Source organism: Aquarana catesbeiana, linkage group LG07 (genome assembly GCF_042186555.1).
Source record: "Aquarana catesbeiana isolate 2022-GZ linkage group LG07, ASM4218655v1, whole genome shotgun sequence".
Taxonomy (NCBI): Eukaryota; Metazoa; Chordata; class Amphibia; order Anura; family Ranidae; genus Aquarana; species Aquarana catesbeiana.
In genome coordinates, this window is record NC_133330.1 from 327,528,265 (window position 1) to 327,552,110 (window position 23,846).

Genomic DNA, 23,846 nt, shown 5'->3' on the forward strand with positions numbered 1-23,846 from the left:
TGAAAACCTGCCATCCAACATTTGTTGGCGGAAAGTCTGACAACAATTGTCTGATGGAGCGTACACACGGTCGGATTGTCCGCCAACAGCCTGACATCCAACATTTTCCTTTGGAAAGTCCGATCGTGTGTACAAGGCTTTAATCTTCCCTACATCCTGCTGTACCTCATGCCAACATTCCCTTATCTTCGGGCGCTCCCACCATATGTGGGACATCGTGCCTTTCTGACCACACCCTCTCCAGCACAATTGGGATTTCCCTGGTTGGTATTTCTGTACTTTATCCGGTCTTATATAGCATCTTGTCAAAACATTTACAGTTCATTTCCATTGTATTTATATCTGCTGCGAAGCCGTGTACGCTCCCCCCCCCCAGAATTTTACTTATTTGTTGTTCTTTTAACTGTGACCCCCCAGTTCCTTTTCCCATTTTCCTATGAATGGAGGCGTTCCCAGTCCTTCCATCTGCATGAGAACCTTGTAGGTCTGTGATATCCCGGGTTTCTTTTTTATCGGTTGACGGCAGAATTGCTCAACTGGGTTCACGTTCTCCCCATCTCTAATTGGTTGCGCCAAGCTTCCCACAAAATGTTTTAACTGCAAATATCTCCATTCATTTATTATCAGTTCTCTTCTGTGCTTTCATTTGTGATATTGGCATATTTTCCTTTTTTTTATTTTTTATTTATTATATCTTTTAGCTGTGCATTTTTTTTACCCAATTTCCAAAGTGTAAGCCATTACCAGGTGGGCAAAAATGTGTCCCTCCAAGTGAAGTTAACGGTGAAATTGTATTCCCGTTTTGCCTGTCTATAGATTATATATCCCATATTTTAAAAACATTCCTAGTCAATTCACGTGTATTTTCATCAAGCCTTTCTATACTTTTGTGGTATCCAAATATTCTTACTTAATTGTGCTCTACTTAGTGTATTTTCCATCTTCACCCATCTTTTATCACTCTTTAAATTCGTCCATTCTATCATTCGTGCTAATATTACTGCATTATAATATCTTTTAATACCAGGCACAGCTAATCCCCCTGAGGAAGAAACGTGATTGTGTCGTCACATGTAGGGGAGGGGCCAGGACGGTGGAGGAGCAATTTTCATGCTTGTTTGAGCAGACTACTGACTACTGAAAAAATACCATATTTTAAATTAATTTCTCTTTTTGTATACTTAGTATTGATATTATTGTAATAGTACTTTTTTATCATTACGGCTATTATTGCACAGCGCTGCATTTTCTTTGCTATTTTTATACAGGTTTTTCACACATTATGGGATTGGGATTGATACATAGCAGCTGTGTATAGGCACTTGATTCACCTTCACACAGATTTTTTTAATCATACTTGATGCTAATTGTAGCTTAGGGCTTATTTAGGGTAGCTCGCAGGATTTTTTTATTATTTACATTAATTACATAATCCCCCATTTGCTTTACTTTTAACTCATTATCGAGAATGGTATCTGGGTTTCTTGTTCTGCTAAATTAACTTTAGGATCATTGTTTTTAGTGTTTTAAAAAATGTCTGTGGGAGAGCGATTGGCATCATTTGGAATTTGTACAAATTTTGGGGGATTATGGCCATTTTTATTCGTCCCACCCATGAGAGTGGTCGTATTTTTTAAATTTCTGTTTTAATTTAATTAAGTAATGAAATATAGTTCACTTCATATAAATTCCATATTGAAGGTGTTAGTTTTACCCCAGGGTATTTTCACTCTTTTCCTCCCGACAAAAATGGTAACTCCTTTTTTAGGGTTGTCCCCTCTTCTTTGTTTATACTTATATTTAAGAATTCCAGCTTAGCAGGGTTGACCTTCAAGTTGGCAAGCTCTTTATACTTTAACTCTTTTATCAAGTTTGCCAACGTTATTCTAGGGTTGGGTATATAAAACAAGACATCGTCGGCATATGCCGCTACTTTGTGTTCTTCATCTCCAATCTTCACCCCTCCTGGGTCTACATTATTTCGTATGGTAGCCAATAACGGTTCGACAGGACATATAGGTGGGGTGAGAGTGGACATCCTTGTCTCGTTCCATTGAACATTTCAAAGGGTGGACAGACACTCCCCATTGACTTTTACTGCTGCCCTGGGGTGATTATATAAGGTTTTAATCCACCGAATCATTTTTGGGCCTATCCCGGCATTCTCTATTGTGTCCATCATAAATCCCCAGTCTACTCTGTCAAAAGCCTTCTTGGCATCTATTGACAAGAGTATTTAATATTCTTATTAAATAATATAATGAATAATTCATATTTTTATTATTAATATTCTAAGTAGATTAGTTAAAAAAAAAGAAATACAAAAAAACAACACTACATAGGAGTGTGTCTATGGGAATGTTTGACCATTCTTCTAGAAGTGCATTTGTGAGGTCAGGCACTGATGTTGGATGAGAAGGCCTGGCTCGCAGTCTCCTCTCTAATTCATTCCAAAGGTGTTCTATCAGGTTGAGGTCAGGACTCTGTGAAGGCCAGTCAAGTTCCTCCACCCCAAACTCGCTCATCCATGTCTTTATGGACTTTGCTATGTGCACTGGTCCAAATCATTTGGCGGAGGGGGGATTATGGTGTGGGGGTTGTTTTTCAGGGGTTTGGCTTGGCCCCTTAGTTCCAGCATACCAAGACATTTTGGACAATTTTATGCTCCCAACTTTGTGGGAACAGTTTGAGGATGGCCCCTTCCTGTTCCAATATGACTGCGCACCAGTGCACAAAGCAAGGTCCATAAAGACATGGATGAGTGAGTTTGGGGTGGAGGAACCTGACTGGCCTGCACAGAGTCCTGACCGCAACCCGATAGAACACCTTTGGGATGAATTTGAGCGCAGACTGTGCTCTGCTTTAAATAGACTGTCAGAGATTGGGAACGTGCTATGCAAGATTCAGAGATCACCATCATTATATCGTAATTTATGCCCCTAACTTGAGCCACGCATTGGCCACCAGGAATCTCAAGCATCAGTTTCTAACCTTGTAATGAATATTGATGCACAACACTGCAAGTATAAAACAGACAGTAAACATGAAATAAAATCCAATACTCAGTCTGATTTCCAAATAAATTTACTTTCATCTGCTTCTATCCCCAGTTCACACATATTGCTGAATGACGCACTACATTGACAGACAGGACGGGGGAGGGGCAGACCAGGTGGACAGGTGAACAAAAATTGATCTTCTCCATTGCTATGAAGCCTTGTCTGCTTATGTGATGACCGTTGGGGCTGTGCGGCCGGTCCTCTCTTCCAGCTTGGACAGTTTAAGTGCTATTGTAACCAGAGGGCCTAACATTACCTGTGAAGGAGAAAAGAACATATCGTCATTAGAGGGTCACACCAGGTTTCAGTTACATGAAACAATTTTTGGATTTTCTTTTAATAGGTTAAGTGCTTTAGGGTTAAAAATGTACTCTATATGCCCAAAAGTATGTGTGCAGCTATCAGGCCTATAGGGTATGGTTGCCACCTCATGCCTTTAAACCCGAACATATATTAATTACACAGGTTCTGTGGCTGATTAAGGTGGTAATTAAACTCACTTGGTACCTTATCTGCATTTAATTAGCCTCAGAACCTGTGTAATTCAAAGGTGTTCGGGTTTAAAGGGATGAGGTGGCAACTCTACTATATGGTCAAAGGTATGGACAGCTCTCCAAATGATTCCAGTGGAGGGTATCGTTAATGGCACACCATACAAAGACATGGTAGACAACCCGGTAGTAACAATTTGGTGAAGGCCCTTTTCTGTTCCACCATGACTGTGCCCCTGTGTACAAAGGCAGCTCCATAAAGACATGGTTTGATAAGTTTGGTGTGAAGGAACGTGTGTCCTGCTCAGAGCCCTGACCTTAACCCTACTGAAGACCACTGGGATGAATTTGAATGCTAACTGCAATCCAGATCTCACAATGGGCATACAGACACCCTTCAAAATCTTGAGGAAAACCTTCCTAGAAGAGTGAAGGCTCTTATAGCCACAAAACGCATGGCCAATTCCATAAGAGCTCATGGTTTTGAATTGGGATAACCAACAAGCTCATTTAGGCTTGAAGGTCAGGTGCCCACGGACCTTTAGCCATACACTGTATACTGGAAATAAATGACCAATTTATATTTACCACCAGAAGGCTGTGCAACAAAGTCAATTTCCACCACTTTTGTTGAGTCATTTGACAACATTGCTGTGAATAGGCTAGAACATGATCTTGAATTAAGAACAACCCCATAGGTAATTGACTAGAGTAGAACTCCCATTTTTCTGATTCTGCAATTCTGCCTGTACAGCTTGTAATAGGACACACTCTAGAGTATGAATAGGATTAAATCACTCTTGCTTCGTTCCTTCTTTCTTATCAGAGTAGCCAAGTAGTCACTCTTTCTCTACACCGAAGGCCTAATTTGAGATGTATAGAGGATGGTACAAGTGTAACTCCAATCATTCTGCTTTTTAAAGAAAGGGTTAGGTTATCTGACAGATTTTTACTACGGTCAATGGCACTGAGGAGATTTGGCCCTACTTCCTGTACAGTTGACATCAAGGAAATGGGGTGAAAGCTGTCCAACATGGCACAGACAATAATGAAAAACACAAAAACAGTTCTAATGCTTCCCCACCCATAACACTCATCCCCACCCATAACACTCATCCCCACCATTCCCCACCAATAACACTCATCCCCACCATTCCCCACCCATAACACTCATCCCCACCATTCCCCACCCATAACACTCATCCCCACCATTCCCCACCCATAACACTCATCCCCACCATTCCCCACCCATAACACTCATCCCCACCATTCCCCACCCATAACACTCATCCCCACCATTCCCCACTCATGACACTTATCCCCACCCTTGCCCACTCATGACACTCATCCCCACCATTCCCCACTCATAATACTCATGCCTACCCCCTTCCCCCCTCTTAATACTTATCCCCACCCTTGTCTATTTATAACACTCATCCCTACCCTTCCCCACTCATTATACTCATCCCCACCCTTCCAAGCTTAGAACACTTACCCTTACCCACTGATAATACTTATCCCCACCCTTCCCCATTCATAATGCTCATCCACACCCTTCCCCATTCATAATGCTCATCCACACCCTTCCCCATTCATAATGTTCATCCCCACCCTTTCCCATTCATAATGCTCATCCCCACCCTTCCCCATTCATAATGCTCATCCCCACCCTTCCCCATTCATAATGTTCATCCCCACCCTTCCCCATTCATAATGTTCATCCCCACCCTTTCCCATTCATAATGCTCATCCCCACCCTTCCCCATTCATAAAACAATCATCCCCACCCCTCTCCACTCATAATAGTCATCTCCACCCTTCCCCATGTATACCACTCATCTCTACCTATCTACATTAAAAACACTCACCCCCACCCTTCCCCGCTTAGAACACTTATCCCTACCCTTCTCACCCTTTCCTATGCATAATAATTATCAACACTCTTCCCCACATCCCCATTCATGTGTGCGTACAACCAGCATTAAAACCTACTTGATGCATATATACAGTATCTCACGAAAGTGAGTGCACCCCTCATATTTTTGTAAATATTGTATTATATCTTTTCATGTGACAACACTGAGGAAATGACACTTTGCTACAATGTAAAGTAGTGAGTGTACAGCTTTTATAACAGTGTAAATTTTCTGTCCCCTCAAAATAACTCAACACACAGCCATTAATGTCTAAACCGCTGGCAACAAAAGTGAGTACACCCCTAAGTGAAAATGTCCAAATTGGACCAAATTAGCCATTTTCCCTCCCCGGTGTCATGTGACTCATTAATGTTACAAGGTCTCAGGTGTGAATGGGGAGCAGGTGAGTTCCTTTTGGTGTTATCGCTCTCACTCTCTCATACTGGTCACTGGAAATTCAACATGGCACCTCATGGCAAAGAACTCTCTGAGGATCTAAAAAAAAGAATTGTTGCTCTACATAAAGATGGCCTAGGCTATAAGAAGATTGCCAAGACCCTGAAACTGAGCTGCAGCACAGTGGCCAAGACCATACAGCGGTTTAACAGGACAGGTTCCACTCAGAACAGGCCTCGCCATAGTCGGCCAAAAGTTGAGTGCACGTGCTCAGCGTCATATCCAGAGGTTGTCTTTGGGAAATAGATGTATGAGTGCTGCCAGTATTGCTGCAGAGGTTGAAGGGGTGGAGGGGTCAGCCTGTCAGTGCTCAGACCATACACCGCACACTGCATGAACTTGGTCTGCATGGCTGTTGTCCTAGAGGAAGCCTCTTCTAAAGATTATGCACAAGAAAGCCTGCAAACAGTTTGCTGAAGACAAGCAGACTAAGGACATGGAATACTGGAACCATGTCCTGTGGTTTGATGAGACCAAGATAAATGTATTTGGTTCAGATGGTGTCAAGCTTGTGTGGTGGCAACCAAGTGAGGAGAAGTGTGTCTTGTCTACAGTCAAGCATGGTGGTGGGAGTGTCATGGTCTGCGGCTGCATGAGTGCTGCCGGCACTGGGGAGGTACAGTTCATTGAGGGAACCATGAATGCCAACATGTACTGTGACATACTGAAGCAGAGCATGATCCCCTCCCTTCAGAGACTGGGCCGCAGGGCAGTATTCCAACATGATAATGATCCCAAACACACCTCCAAGATGACCACTGCCTTGCTAAAGAGGCTGAGGGTAAAGGTGATGGTCTGGCCAAGCATGTCTCCAGACCTAAACCCTATTGAGCATCTGTGGGACATCCTCAAATGGAAGGTGGAGGAGCGCAAGGTCTCTAACATCCACCAGCTCCGTGATGTCGTCATGGAGGAGTGGAAGAGGACTCCAGTGGCAACCTGTGAAGCTCTGGTGAACTCCATGCCCAAGAGGGTTAAGGCGGTGCTGGAAAATAATGGTGGCCACACAAAATATTGACACTTTGGGCTCAATTTGGACATTTTCACTTAGGGGTGTACTCACTTTTGTTGCCAGCGGTTTAGACAAAAGTGTCATTTCTTCAGTGTTGTCACATGAAAAGATAGAATAAAATATTTACAGAAATGCAAGGGGTGTACTCACTTTTGTGAGATATAGTACGTTGCATTGGTGGGAAGAGGTTACCAAGAAGAGATCTCTTTTGACTGCACTCTAAAAATGAAAACATGAAATGCTTCATCATCTGATACAAGGATAAAAAATAAAGTGTGATTGAATTCTGCTTTAACCTCCATTTTCAGCTGGACTTCCAGCATATTTCAGAGAAAGTTACGTTATAATCTAAAGAAAATCTGCAGGTAAATACACATCATATGGCTGGAAAATGCCCAAGTCAGGGATTTTTTTTCTTGTTTACTCAAATCTAATTTAACGAAGGACTAAAAAGATGTCATAGAGCTGCACAAATATTCTTATCCAGGTCTAATAACATTTTAGGACAGGATGTGGGAAAACGACTGGAACCCGCAGCAGGTAGGGGCGCTCGCAGCTGTGTACACAGAGGTGACACTAACGGGCAGTATTACAAAACGGGCGTCTGCTTCCTGCACCTGCACAATGTTTAGCCAGACCCCTGCGCAGTACAAATGGGGAACGCAACTTTTCATACCACTTAGAACCAGTTTATAGTGTTCGAATTACAGATGGATTTTCTTAATTTGCTGACATAGCAAAAAAAAAAATAGAAGCAATAAGAAAAATAAATGTAATAATTATGATTGATACATACATCTACAGTATCTCACAAAAGTGAGTACACCCCTCACTTTGTAAATATTTTCTTCTATCTTTTCATGTGACAACACTGAAGAAATGACACTTTGCTACAATGTAAAGTAGTGAGTGTACAGCTTGTATAACAGTGTAAATTTGCTGTCCCCTTAAAATAACTCAACACACAGCCATCAATGTCTAATTCACTGGCAACAAAAGTGAGTACACCCCTAAGTGAAAATGTCCAAATTGGGCCCAAAGTGTCAATATTTTGTGTGACCACCATTATTTTCCAGCACTGCCTTAACCCTCTTGGGCATGGAGGTCACCAGAGCTTCAAAGGTTACCACTGGAGTCCTCTTCCACTCCTTCATGACCACATCACAGAGCTGGTGGATGTTAGAGACCTTGCGCTCCTCCACCTTCCATTTGAGGATGTCCCACAGATGATCAATAGGGTTTAGGTCTGAAGACATGCTTTGCCAGTCTATCACCTTTACCCCCAGCTTCTTTAGCAAGGCCGTGGTCATCTTGGAGGTGTGTTTGGGGTCATTATGTTGGAATACTGCCCTGCGGCCCAGTCTCCGAAGGGAGGGGATCATGCTCTGATTCAGTATGTCACAGTACATGTTGGCATTCATGGTTCCCTCAATGATCTGTAGCCCCCCAGTGCCGGCAGCCTTCATGCAGCCCCAGACCATGACACTCCCACCACCATGCATGACTGTAGACAAGACACACTTGTCTTTGTACTCCTCACCTGGTTGCCGCCACAGACGCTTGTCACCATCTGAACCAAATAAGTTTATTTTGGTCTCATCAGACCACAGGGCATGGTTCCAGTAATCCATGTCCTTAGTCTGCTTATCTTCAGCAAACTGTTTTGCAGGCTTTCTTATGCATCATCTTTAGAAGAGGCTTCCTTCTGGGATGACAGCCATGCAGACAAATTTGATGCAGCGTGCGGCATATGGTCTGAGCATGACGCTGAGCATGTGCACCCAATGTCTTTGGTCGACCATGGTGAGGCCTGTTCTGAGTGGAACCTGTCCTTATGGTCTTGGCCACCGTGCTGCAGCTCAGTTTCAGGGTCTTGGCAATCTTCTTATAGCCTAGGTTATCTATATGTAGAGCAATGATTGTTTTTTTTCAGATCCTCAGAGCGTTCTTTGCCATGAGGTGCCATGTTACTTCCAGTGACCAGTATGAGAGAGTGAGAGCGATAACACCAAATTTAACACACCTGCTCCCCATTCACACCTGAGACCTTGTAACACAAACAAGTCACATGACACCAGGGAAGGGAAAATGGCTAATTGGGCCCAATTTGGACATTTTCACTTAGGGGTGTACTCACTTTTGTTGCTAGCGGTTTAGACATTAATGGCTGTGTGTTGAGTTATTTTGAGGGGACAGCAAATTTACACTGTTATACAAGCTGTACACTCACTACTTTACATTGTAGCAAAGTGTCATTTCTTCAGTGTTGTCACATGAAAAGATAGAAGAAAATATTTACAAAAATGTGAGGGATGTACTTACTTTTGTGAGATACTGTATATCTATCTATAAAATTGTATATATCTATACAGATTATATTATAGATAGAGATAGATATATATATATATATATATATATATATATATATATATATATATTATATAAATTATTATAAGGTATAGTAATGTAATATATTATTTAGTATTACTATATTATTTATTGTAACAAAAACCTTTTTATTCTGCATTCCACTACAGAAATTCTTTGTGCCAGAGCTACCTGTAGACAAAGGAAACTGCTATCGTGGACAGAAAGCTAAAAAAAAGAGGAATTTAGTTTGGCCAACATGCAGGAGACAATATCTTGGCAACAGACCGAAGAAGAAATTAGGAATGAAAAGCTCGGTAAAATTTCATGTCCCGCGATGAGCCACCCTGTAGGATTCAGCTAGAAACTGAGAAAATGAATGCTTTGTGGATTTGGAAGAGCTCAGAATTCCTTAAGCCACCACAGTAGGTGGTAAATGAGGTTTAAATAGCGATCATATTGTAAAGAAATTAAATGCAATCAAGTGGTGAAATTTAAAATAATGTGGGGTTTTTTTTTTTTGGTACATTTTTTGAGGCTGGAATTAACCATTTCAGATCACAAACCTGTATACCCATTCTGGACCAGAGCAATTTTTACCTCTCCTTATGGTTAGCCCTGTCCCTGCCAGACGGGGAGAACCTGTCCCTACTCTAGCCCCTCGCATGAAGCGTGCCAAAACCCGAGGTCAGATTCTTAAAAACTCAGCTCCCAACTGTCCCTGATTGGAAACAAAGTCCCCCTGTCCCTCTTTCCTCCTCATTTGTCCCTTATTTTGGTCTAAACTATATAGTTTTATATAAAATACACAAAAACTGTTTCCCACTGCTAAACCTTTCATCCGATTTCTGAATTGCTGCATTTGTAAATTTCAAAAGCCAGTAAAACAGAATAGTAGTGGTAAAAAAAAAAGCACTTGTGGGTTTAACAATTTTTTTTTTTTTTTTGCATATTTCTCCTTTAAGGGGGCATGACAGGGAGTGTGTCCTATGCCTACATACTTTTGCGAATAGGTGTCCCTCATTCCCATCTTAAAAACTTGGGATGTAAATAGACTCTGCTTGACCCAAGATGGCCGCCCGGGTCACATGGGACCAGAGCATCCAACAGGATCACTGCCCTGTGTGGCCAAGGAAGTCATAGAGAAACCATGTCTCTCTTCACTTTCTCTCCCCTCTGCATTGCCGCTGAGGTCCAGTGCCAGCTGCAGTGGAGAATACAGACTACACCTGCCTACATATTATATGCAAAACTATTTCTTGCAAAAATAATTACATTTCCAATTCAATCTACAAGCAAAAGTGCATAACAAAAACAGTTTATTCTGGTTTCTTGGGGCAGGCAAGGCTTTCCTTTGGCATAAATCATTTTTAAATTTGAATATATTATATTGTTATACATAATATGTGTATACATATAAATAAATTGAATTTTGAAAAAAATATTTTATATTTTGATGTACTACAGACAAATGCATATAACAAACACCACAATGTATTCCCACATTTATACACGTTATTCTCACGGGGTGGATTCTGTTCCGAACTGCAGGGAATCGGCTCACAAATCTTCTGCTGGTTGGCGCAGGAGCGGGCGAATGACACACTCTGCAGAGCGGTAACAAACAGAGCCCGCTTTGCTCTATGGGCAGCTGGGAATAAACCAGCTGACCATTTACACCCGACTTTCCCTGATCCAAACCGCCCAAACAAAAGAGGACAGATCACCCTAGTTGGACTCGGAGATAGGTGGGTGTAAACAGACATACACAATAGTATTGTGACACCTGCCTTTACACGCACATGAACTTTAATGGCATCCCGGTCTTAGCCCGTAGGGTTCAATATTGAGTTGGCCCACCCTTTGCAGCTACAACAGCTTCAACTCTTCAGGGAAGGCCGTCCACAAGGTTTAGAAGTGTGTCTATGGGAATGTTTGACCATTTCTCCAGAAGTGCATTTGTGAGGTCAGGCACTGATGTTGGACGAGAAGTCCTGGCTCCCAGTCTCTGCTCGAATTCATCCCAAAGGTGTTGTATTGGGTTGAGGTCATTACTCTGTGCAGGCCAGTCAAGTTCCTCCACCCCAAACTCGCTCATCCATATCTTTATGAACCAAACATTCCCATAGACACACTCCTAAACCTTGTGGACAGCCTTTCCAGAAGAGTTGAAGCTGTTATAGCTGCAAAGGGTGGGCCAACTCAATATTGAACCCTACGGACTAAGACTGGGATGCCATTAAAGTTCATGTCCGTGTAAAGGCAGGCGTCCCAATACTTTTGACAATATAGGGTAAGTCCGTTTACAACCGCCTGTCCAAAGGAATGCATGGATCTTCCGATCAGGTCCACCTAAAAAATTACGGGTGGATCTGGTCGGATTGCCCAAGTGAAGGAGGAAGGGGGGTGGGGGGGGGGGGGGGGGGGAGGTGGATCTCTGGGACCTGAAAATTATTTTAAGTGTTCCTTTGGGGCAAAAAGGCTGAGAAAGTCTGATCTAAAAAATACTAATTTGTGATAACTGGAGTAGCTTGACAAGAATACCATGAATGTTCTAGCATAGCGGAAAACCGAGCCATCTCACCAATGGATTTACCTGAGGATCTTGGTATATTTTGGGGGCATCCTTTTCATAGCTGTCTATATATAACCTGATAGTTGCTCCGGCACTGCCGGTTCCACTGAGTCGAAAGATGATACGGGAGCCATCGGTGAAGATGAGCCTTAATCCCTGAGAAGAGAGACAACAAAAAAAAATTTATGTCACAAAGAAATGATTTTAAAGACTAACCCAAGGCGGACGTTGGACCGATTGAGGATGAGGATTGGGATGAGATCTTGGAAGACGTAAAAAAAGTTTCCCCTAAACTGTCAGATCGCCTAACACAGTTATATATTATACATAGGACATATCCGACTCCTCAGAGGTTAGTGTGCTTCAAACCCATGTATAACCCAGGATGCCGACTATGCGACTACACCCCGGGCTCCTTCTATCACCTCATATGGTCCTGCCCAACAATTCAAGCGTATTGGATACAAGTAATACGCTTCCTGCACGATCAAATGGGCTCCCCGGCTACCCTAGATCCTAAGATGTGTCTGCTCGGCCTGCTACCTGACTTAGATGTTGACAAACCCCTCCGTACCTTTTTACATGAAACGCTATTCTTGGCGAGAAAAGTGATTGCCCGAAATTGGATGCAGGCCCTAACCCCTACAATCCAGTGTTGGAAAAAAGAAATCAATGACACTCTCCCATATAAGAAGCTGATTTATGTACATAGAGGATGCCCGCTTAAATACGAGCAGGTCTGGAACAGATGGTTGGAGGATGGTGAAACATGTACTTGAAATGTTGTCATGTTCATCTCTTATCTTCTTCTCTCCTCTTCCCCCCCCCCCCCCCTTTTTTTTTTTCTTTCCCCCTTCTTCTCTATTGTGTACCGGCTTCAGGTCCGATGGATATGTTATCCTATATCATGTAGATGACTTAATCTACTCATGTATATATTACTGATTTGGCCATGTTGGCTTATGTTATTTTATGTACCAAGCAGATATTTTCTCAATAAAGTTGGTTTTTCTAATTAAAAAAAAAAAAAAAAAAAAAAAAAAAAAAAAAAAAAAGGAGTAACCCAACAACAGAGCATAGACTGCGCCAGGAGGGGAGGACCGTCAGGAAGAGAAGATAAGTACAGCAGTGGAAGAAGAGGCAATATCAAGGGGACATGTCCATATGCCGCACATCAAAAAGCAGACCAATTTTGTGGAGAGATGAATGGCAGCCTCAGCCCAGGCTCCGACCAAGCCATGCCTCCAAGGTGGCTTCCCCTCAAAGCCATGCCTCCAACGTGGTGCGTTCTGCCAAGAGCAGAGCGAAACATGTTGGGGCATGGCCTGGTCGGAGCCCAGGCTGAGGCTACCATTTACCTCTCCACACATGGGTCTGCTGCTTGATGTGCGGCATATGGACTTCTCTCATTGACATTGCTGCAGCTTGGACAAGCTCCTCTCCACTAAGCCAGCCAGAGCAGGGGTAACTTGGACTCCACCTCATACCTGAGCGGCACCCACATTCTGCTATTGGGTCTCAGTGGAATAAGAGGGACACACACACACACAAGTAGATAAATGCAAGACTAAAATCTGGATAATTCTGATTTTCCAACCACAGCCGCTATGGTAGTCTCACCTGGTTTCTTGAAATGCTTCCATCAACAGGGTCGCTGTATTCAAAGTTATCGGCTTTTTCAACAGTGTAAACTTTGTCGCCAACCGCCAATTTCTGTCCGATAAAGGAGCGGTCAAACATGACTGCTTCTAGGTCCTTCATCATCTTGTTGGCACCTTCGGATTCGACCTCCTCATAGTCGTACCTGCAGAACAGTAGAGGCTCTGATGGGAATGGTGCTTCTGGGTGGGACATACTGGGTTGCTTCAGCAAATCCTCAGCATACAGCAGAGGATGACCAGTTGACCAACCCAGATGTAAAGTAATAGAAAAATAAAATCTCCAAATGTTCAAAAAATCTTCTGGATGTGATATAGGAGGCAACTCTTTTCAGTCTTGCCAATTAACGAGGTAAGCATCTACCCACCTAAATGGAGAACTCTTTAAGCATTCTAGATCTCAGTGCCGGACAGGCTGTAGAGATCAACAATATTAATTAAATTGCAAATCTGTACTGTAATAAAGAATGTAGTTGCGCTAAAATAGGAAAGAGTTCACCTACTTTACCGTCTCCCTATCTAGACTAGAGGCCATTGATCTACTAATTTAGTAGCATCAGTATGAGTTGGTTATCTAAAAAAAACAGTTAACTATAATTTGCGCACCTAAATAACTTTCACATTGTTTTTAAAAGACATACAAGGTTTTGTTTTATTTGGATGCACGCTTTCAATAAATACTCAGGGTTTTTATTATAGGCTGATAGATGAAAATGTAAAAAGTAATTTAACAAAATTTAAAATACTTATTATAATTCTATAATTGTATCTGACAATATAGTAATTGTGTCTACCATTTTATAATGTAATTGTATTGGATTACGAACACTGTAATTGTATCGAATTATCAACACTGTAATTGTATCGGACTATTAACACTGCAATTGTATCTCATTATTAACACTGCAATTGTATCTCATTATTAACACTGCAATTGTACCCCTCCCCTTTCTGCAGTTAACCCCTCCCCCTCAAGACTTCTGGGATGTATGACATCATTTGCCTAGGCAAGAAACCCGGAAGTAACTGAAGAAATGTAAAAAAAAAAAAAAAAAGGTTTAAAACAAGTACCGTAAATATAATATACTTTCCTATCTATTTACTAATGCTAGCAGCACAAGGAAGGACAATTTTCAATGTTGATTGGGAGAGTGAAGTTTCACTTTAATAGACAAACCCATGTTTTAATTTTTTTTTTTTTTCATGCAAATTTTCCCTAAATAGTGAGCGTGGCAAAATTTGATGCCGATTGTTTCTAAATCAATGTTGTTGATTTCCTGCTCATCCCGAATAGAGAATATTTCCCGAAAATTAAGCTCAACAACAATTTTTTTGCACAAAGACCAAATTATGGATAACTATTTTTTTACCTGGTGAAGAAATTTCGCCCGAATTTCTGCCAATGGTCTTTTAGGATGTCTTCTACACTCTGTTTGCGGGTAGCAATGATGGATAACCAGGCGAGAACGGCCCAGAGACCATCTTTTTCCCTGATGTGATCCGACCCTATTTAAATGTTCATTGAAAAAAAAAAATCAGTTTTAACCATGTTGGTTTTGACACAAAGGAGACAAAAAAATTACTAAAAATTGTATGCATCTCTTGTTTAAGGAAAACGAATAGTGCTCTCATAACTAGTGTGGTCAGTTTTAATAGGAAAGCAGAGGGACTGGCAGGAACACCAGAGATTTAACATAAAAGAAGAAATACAAAGAGAACAGGATACTTTTTCATACAAGTACATGGTATAGCAGCCCACATATCAGGAATATGAAATGTTGGGTTTACATATTCGTTAATATGACCACTGCAATAATACAGATCAAGTAGTGCTTGATTAGAGAAAACTATTTTTTTCTTTTTTTTTTTTCTTTTTACAAGGCTCTCTCAAAGTTGGCACAAACTTTTTTTTTTTTTTTTTATTCTGCAATTTTTTGATTTTTTTTTTTATTCTGCAAATTCTGCAGAATTTTTTTTTTTTTTTTGTTAAATTGGTTTATTGGACAATTGGCCACCGATCTGCTGCAGGAAATCATTTATTACGTACTTAGGAGGAGGCGACCTCCCTGAATACCTTCCCTGCTCCTCTATGGACTGGAAGCGTGTGGCCGCTCACATCCAATGTTTGGCTTCCATAGACATCCATATAAAAGTCTGAATGGAATTTGTACTTCGCTCAAAATAGAATAAAGAATAAAAAAAAATAAACTGGCCCAAATTCAGCCGCCAAACAAAAAACTCAGCATCTAAAATAAAGGTCTGCGCAGAGCGGGGGGAATGTGGTTAGTCGCTCGGCAAGTCCCTCTATTTCCCCAGAAAAACTTCTATGTTACATTTGCAGAATAAAAAAAGAAAAAAAAAGAAAAAAAAAAAAGAAAAAAAAAAAAAAAAAAGTTTGTGCCAACTTTGAGAGAGCATTGTAAAAAGAAAAAAAAGAAAAAAAAAAAAAAAAAGAAAAGAAAAAATTGTTTTCTCTGATTCCGTGCCAGACCTAAAGTATGAGTTCTGCTAGAACTTCTCTATAAATATCATTTTATGTTCCTTCAATCTGCACTCCAATGTTTATGCAATTTTACATGAATATATGTCCTGGCAGATTACATCGCTAATTAGTGGAGGGTTTGGCCTCATAAAAAGACTGCGGTTATACTCAGACGCATAGTTACCCGAGAAAATAACACACACACAATTTGACACAAATTGATTACTGGAAGATGTTGTGTAAAAAGAAATGTGTTCTCCCTAACGGGCCCGTCAGTGACACCTTCAGCACCGATTAACCACTTCAGCCCCGGAAGATTTGGCTGCTGAATGACCGGTCCATTTTTTGCGATACGGCACTGCGTCGCTTTAACTGACAATTGCGCGGTCATGCAACGTTGTACCCAAACAAAATTGACGTCCTTTTTTTCCCACAAATAGAGCTTTCTTTTGGTGGCATCTGATTGCCTCTGTTGTTTTTATTTTTTTGCGCAATAAACAAAAAAAGAGCGACAATTTTGAAAAAAAAAAAAAAAAAAAAAAAACACAATATTTTTAAATTCTTGCTATAATAAATATCCCATTTTTTTTTTAAAAAAAGCTAATTTCTCAGTTTAGGCCGCTATGTATTCTTCTACATATTTTTGGTTTAAAAACAAAAAAACAACAAAAAATAAATAAATCGCAATAAGCATTTTTTGATTGGTTTGCGCAAAAGTTATAGCGTCTACAAAATAGGGGATAGATTTATAGCATTTTTATAATTTTTTTTTTTTTTTTACTAGTAATGGCGGCGATCTGCGATTTTTATCAGGACTGCGACATTATGGCGGACACATCGGACACTTTTGACACATTGCAATTTGTGTGTTTACACACACATGTCCCTGTTCTGCCTCTCGTGCTCGCGAACGCTCGTGGCCGGCGGTCATCGCATCCATCGGCCACGACGGCGGCTGGTCGGCAAACGATTAAAATGGACCAAGCATCAGATACACTATATTACCAAAAGTATTGGGACGCCTGCCTTTACACGCACGTGAACTTTAATAGCATCCCAGTCTTAAGGCCCCGTACACACGAAAATCGGAAAATCGGATGGAAAAATTCGTACGACGAGCTGTCTGACAATTTTCGGATCGTTTCGACACCCAATTTCACTTTTTTGTCAGACAAAAGCTGGATGTGCAGACTATAACATTTTTGTCGGATGTGAACTCAACGTCCGATTTTCGTTTCATTAGTACAGTTTTTGTACGAAAAAAAAAAACCCGTAAGAGCAAGACTAGGCATGCTCAGAAACGAAAGAATACATTCAAAGCTATCCAACACATTACGTCACTTCTGACGTTGTATTCTGTCATACAAAAAGTTTCGTACTGTGAGTAACCTCTTCACTCAACATGAGACTCGCATGCCACAAAAAACGGACGTTCGGTCGTTCGAAAATCCGATCGTGTGTACGAGGCTTTAGTCCGCAGGGTTCAATATTGAGTTGGCCCACCCTTTGCAGCTATAACAGCTTCAACTCTTCTGGGAAGGCCATCCACAAGGTTTAGGAGTGTGTCTATGGGAATGTTTGACCATTCTTCCAGAAGAGCATTTGTGAGGTCAGGCACTGATGTTGGATGAGAAGGCTTGGCTCACAGTCTCCGCTCTCTCCCAAGGGTCTTCTATCAGGTTGAGGTCAGGACTCTGCGCAGGCCAGTCAAGTTTCTCCACCCCATCCATTTCTTTATGGACCTTGCTTTGTGCACTGGTCCAAATCATTTGGTGGAGGGGGGATTATGGTGTGGGGGTTGTTTTTCAGGGGTTGGGTTTGGCCCTTTAGTTCCAGTGAAGAGAACTCTTAAGGCGTCATCATACCAAGATATTTTGGACAATTTCATGCTCCCAACTTTGTGGGAACAGTTTGGGGATGGCCCCTTCCTGTTCCAACCTGACTGCTCACCAGTGCACAAAGCAAGGTCCATAAAGACATGGATGAGCAAGTTTGTGGTGGAGGAACTTGACTGGCCTGCACAGAGTCCTGACCTCAACTTAATAGAACACCTTTGGGATGAATTAGAGCGGAGACTGCGAAACAGGCCTTCTCGTCCAATATCAGTGCCTGACCTCACAAATGCGTTTCCAGAAGAATGGACAAACATTCCCATAGACAAACTCCTAAACCTTGTGGACGGCCTTCCCAGAAGAGTTGAAGCTTTTATAGCTAAAAAGGGTGGGCCAACTCAATACTGATTGGATATGAGTCGAGATTAGCGCAGGTTCACAGTAATATATATATATATATATATATATATATATATACATACATACATATATATATATATACACACACACATTATATATATATATATATATATATATATATATATATATATATATATACACACATAGATAGATGGATAAAATTACATATGTAATCTTGTAAATAATAAATAGCTGAAATGCAAAAAAAATGTGAAAATCAATACTATATGAATTGTAAAAGATCAAAATTATATATATAAAAAAAAATAAAATTAGCCTACTATATGAATAGCAAGTAAAGTGCAAAAATGCAACAAAGTGCAAAACCCCATATTATGTATGGATACAAAATTGTGCAAATAAGCAATAATAAAGTGCTGGAATTGCAATGCAATTAGCAAAAGTATTACATTGATACAAGTCCAAAAATTACAATAAAAGTAAAATCACAAATATGTAAAAATTGTAAGTGGTACCCCTACTTAACTCAATATTGAACCCTACGGACTAAGACACCATTAAAGTTTATGTGCATGTAAAGACAGGTGTCCCAATACTTTTGGTAATATAGTAATATATAATCTTCAGGCCTGAAATGATTTTGTAAATCTGCAAAACAAATGGCAAAAACGGCCCTGGCAGCCAAAAAAAAAAAAATGGCCGCCATCTTTCTCCCAGGACAGGTTCACTTTAAGCTTAAAAAGTGTGTTCATTATTTTACTGACCTGTTCCAAAACTCTCCTCGCCACACAGCGACAGCTTATTGGCGTCCATCAAGTTCCCGAAGAATTTCCACCCGGTCGGCGTCTCGTATAAGGCGATCTTTGTAGCTTTTGCCACTCTTAAAAAGACAAAAAAAAAAAAAATATCGCAATAAAAACACCGGATTAAGGTTTTCACACTTCACTGGATATTTTAAGAGCGCCCCGTCCCTTTTTAAAAGGATCCGACTTTTTTTTATTTTTAAGTTCATATAATTTAATTGAAGGAGTTGGACGCGCACACCTACACATCACGCAATAAACACGTCCACTTTCTAAAACTTTTATGGAATTGCACATCTAAAAAGGCGGATGGGATTTGGAGCTTTTTGTTTGCAGCTTGTTGCCAAGACAGAGCCGAGGACGGGGGTGCAAAGAGGAGAGCAAAGTTTATTTTATAATTTTAATCTAGATTTTAATATTTTATGGTATGCACTGTTCTGACCTCATGTGTTTTTAGTGGCTGGGATTACATTGTTTAATTTATATGCAAGTGAGAAGCATTAATCATCGGTGAAAAAATGTGTTTTTCCTGAGTCCCGGGGGAGGATCACAGGACGGAGAGTGGACAAGGATCGGCCTTGTAAAAAGATCCGCTGGCGGGGTTACTGTTATGTACCGTTCTTTTATTCTTCTATTAATTGGACACACACTTATTTTATTTCCATTAATTCAAAATTAAAGTTACACTGTAACCCTTTAGAGTCCTGGTGCCCAACCTGTGAACTGGGGGCCACATGCGGCCATTTAACACATTTCGAACAGCCCCCGACCCTTGCAGTCACCAATCTGTGTTTCCCTATTGCCCTGTTATAGTAGTAATTTCTAGCAGTCTTATCTAATATTCCCCTAATCTCCAACAACTCATGTATCATGTTCACAGTATCTGACATCTCCTATATCAGTGGTCTCCAAACTGCAGCCCTTTGTTGGCCTTTATCTAGCCTTTGGGGCACTATCCCTCCCAGGAATACCGATGATGGGACACTATTCCTCCTAGGAATACCAATGATGGGACACTATCCCTCCTAGGAATACCAATGATGGGACACTATTCCTCCTAGGAATACCAATGATGGGACACTATTCCTCCTAGGAATACCAATGATGGGACACTATTCCTCCTAGGAATACCAATGATGGGACACTAATTCCTCCCAGGAATACCAATGATGGGACACTTATTCCTCCCAGGAATTTCCAATGATGGGACACTTATTCCTCCCAGGAATACCAATGATGGGACACTATTCCTCCCAGGAATACCAACGATGGGATACTATTCCTCCCAGGAATACCAATGATGGGACACTATTCCTCCCAGGAATACCAATAATGTGGCACTATTCCTCCCACTGGCACCAATGATGGGGCACTATTCCTCCCAGGAATACCAATGATGGGGCACTATTCCTCCCAGGAATACCAATGATGGGGCACTATCCCTCCCAGGGATACCAAGGATGGGGCACTATCCCTCCCAGGGATACCAAGGATGGGGCACTATCCCTCCCAGGAATACCAAGGATGGGGCACTATCCCTCCCAGGAATACCAAGGATGGGACACTATCACTCTCAGGAATACCAACGATGGGACACTATCCCTCCCAGGAATACCAACGATGGGACACTATCCCTCCCAGGAATACCAATGATGGGGCACCATTCCTCCTCCTACTGACCAAAGATGCTATTTAACTGACCACCAATCCTGAGGCAATGTTTATTCTCACTGGACCGGAGACATTTTTTACCATCACTGGCCACAATCCGGCCCCCCTAAAGTCTTGAGGACAATAAACTTCCCCTTTGTTTAAAATGTTTGGAGACCCCAGTCATATATCATACCCGCAGTCTCTGACCATCTCCTATATCATGTCTGCAGTCTCTGACCATCTCCTGTACCATGGCCACAGTCTCTGACCATCTCCTGTACCATGGCCACAGTCTGACCATCTTTTGTATTAAGGCCGCAGTCTCTGACCAACTACTGTATCACGTGCACAGTCTCTGACCATCTCTTGCATCATGGCCGCAGTCTCTGACCATCTCCTGTACAATGGCCACAGTCTTTGACCATCTCTTGTATCATAGTTTTTGACTATATCCTGTTCCATGTTTAGAACCCCATTTTTGGGCTTAGTGGGAGGCGTAATGTTCCATCATTGGTGCCAGTGGAAGGAATAGTGCCCCATAATTGGTGCCAGTGGAAGCAATAGTGCCCCATCATTGGTGCCAGTGGAAGGAATAGTGCCCCATCATTGGTGCCAGTGGAAGGAATAGTGCCCCATCATTGGTGCCAGTGGAAGGAATAGTGCCCCATCATTGGTGCCAGTGGAAGGAATAGTGCCCCATCATTGGTGCCAGTGGAAGGAATAGTGCACCGTTATTGGTGTCAGTGGGAGGAATACAGTGAGGGAAAAAAGTATTTGACCCCCTGCTGATTTTGTACATTTGCCCACTGACAAAGAAATGATCAGTCTATAATTTTAACGGTCGGTTTATTTTAACAGTGAGAGACAGAATAACAACAAAAATATCCAGAAAATGTATTTTGGAGCGCAATTCCACGAATAACCATGGCCTGTGAGACCAATATATCATTTAGTGACAACTTTTTGTAAAATTTTTATTTTCTTTTTAATCATTATTCAATCACTCGGAACAAAAAAATTTAATATTTAATGGGCTCAACATGCCTCTCAGCAATTTCCTTGGGGTGTCTACTTTCCAAAATGGGGTCATTTGGGGGGTTTGTACTGCCCTGTCATTTTAGCACCTCAAGAAATGACATATGCAGTCATAAACTAAAAGCTGTGTAAATTCCAGAAAATGTACCCTAGCTTGTAGACGCTATAACTTTTGCGCAAACCAATAAATATACGCTTATCGACATTTTTTTTACCAAAAACATGTGGCCGAATACATTTTGGCCTAAATGTATGACTAAAATTGAGTTTATTGGATTTTTTTTATAACAAAAAGTAGAAAATATCATTTATTTCAAAATTTTCAGTCTTTTTCCATTTATAGTGCAAAAAATAAAAACCGCAGAGGTGATCAAATACCATTAAAAGAAAACTCTATTTGTGGGAAGAAAAGGACGCAAATTTCGTTTGGGTACAGCATTGCATGACCGCGCAATTAGCATTTAAAGCGACGCAGTGCCAAATTGTAAAAAGTGCTCTGGTCAGGAAGGGGGTAAATCCTTCCGGGGCTGAAGTGGTTAAGAGAGTGCTCCTAATTTCAGCTCTTTACTTGTATAGAAGACACCTGGGAGCCAGAAATCTTGCCGATTGATAGGGGATCAAATACTTATTTCACTCATTAAAATGCAAATCAATTTATAAATTTTGTGAAATGCGTTTTTCTGGATATTTTTGTTGTTATTCTGTCTCTCACTGTTAAAATAAACTGACCATTAAAATTATAGACTGATCATTTACAGTCAGGTCCATAAATATTGGGACATCGACACAATTCTCATCTTTTTGGCTCTATACAACGTCACATCATCAATAAATACAAGAGAACCAGTTCCATTGGCAGCCATACATGTCCACGTCATGACACTACCACCACCATGCTTCACTGATGAGGTGGTATGCTTTGGATCATGAGCAGTTCCTTTCCTTCTCCATACTCTTCTCTTCCCATCACTCTGGTACAAGTTGATCTTGGTCTCATCTGTAAATAGGATGTTGTTCCAGAACTGTGAAGGCTTTTTTAGATGTTGTTTGGAAAACTCTAATCTGGACTTCCTGTTTTTGAGGCTCACCAATGATTTACATCTTGTGGTGAACCCTCTGTATTCACTCTGGTGAAGTCTTCTCTTGATTGTTGACTTTGACACACATACACCTACCTCCTGGAGAGTGTTCTTGATCTGGCCAACTGTTGTGAAGGGTGTTTTCTTCACCAGGGAAAGAATTCTTCGGTCACCCACCACAGTTGTTTTCTGTGGTCTTCCGGGTCTTTTGGTGTTGCTGAGCTCACCGGTGCGTTCTATCTTTTTTAAGGATGTTCCAAACAGTTGATTTGGCCACACCTAATGTTTTTGCTATCTCTCTGATGGGTTTGTTTTGTTTTTTTCAGCCTAACGATGGCTTGCTTCACTGATAGTGACAGCTCTTTGGATCTCATATTGAGAGTTGACAGCAACAGATTCCAAATGCAAATAGCACACTTTAAATGAACTCTGGACCTTTTATCTGCTCCTTGTAAATGGGATAATGAGGGAATAACACACCTGGCCATGGGACAGCTGAGCAGCCAATTGTCCCATTACTTTTGGTCCCTTAAAAAGTGGGAGGCACATATACAAACTGTTGTAATTCCTACACCGTTCACCTGATTTGGATGTAAATACCCTCAAATTTAAGCTGAAAGTCTGCAGTTAAAACACATCTTGTTTGTTTCATTTCAAATCCATTGTGGTGGTGTATAGAACCAAAAAGATTAGAATTGTGTCAACGTCCCAATATTTATGGACCTGACTGGTTCACATCTCCACTCCATGTCGCCTGAAGCGCAAACAAGTTCTGGAGCTTTCTTTGTCGCTCAAATCGAGGCGATTTGGGCATTTTTCGGCGTGTTTCTATTCTCATAGAAATTAATGGAAACGCTCCATTCGTGCGTTTCTGTGCATATTCGCGCGATTTTCTGCTCAAATGAAAAATTTTTAAATAAAATAATAATCATATAATGAACAAATAAATGTAAAATAAATACACAAATAACTAAAAATCATCGTAAGTAAGATAAATTAATATGTAATAATACATTAATAAATAATAATTAACCTCTAACCTTAAAA

General features: G+C 41.0%; 1 protein-coding gene across 1 annotated transcript in view; it reads right to left on the reverse strand.

Moving 5' to 3' along the window:
• Positions 1-3,068: 3,068 nt before the first annotated feature.
• Positions 3,069-23,846, reverse strand: part of PGM1 (phosphoglucomutase 1) — a 75,561-nt gene continuing 54,783 nt past the window's right edge. Inside the window, exons 7-11 of the mRNA XM_073593815.1 lie at positions 18,994-19,109; positions 14,905-15,040; positions 13,497-13,680; positions 11,898-12,032; positions 3,069-3,315 (exon numbers count right to left, since the gene is read on the reverse strand). Of these exons, the coding sequence (XP_073449916.1) occupies positions 3,226-3,315; positions 11,898-12,032; positions 13,497-13,680; positions 14,905-15,040; positions 18,994-19,109 (661 nt within the window). The 3' untranslated portion in view covers positions 3,069-3,225. The remainder of the gene's footprint in view (positions 3,316-11,897; positions 12,033-13,496; positions 13,681-14,904; positions 15,041-18,993; positions 19,110-23,846) is intronic.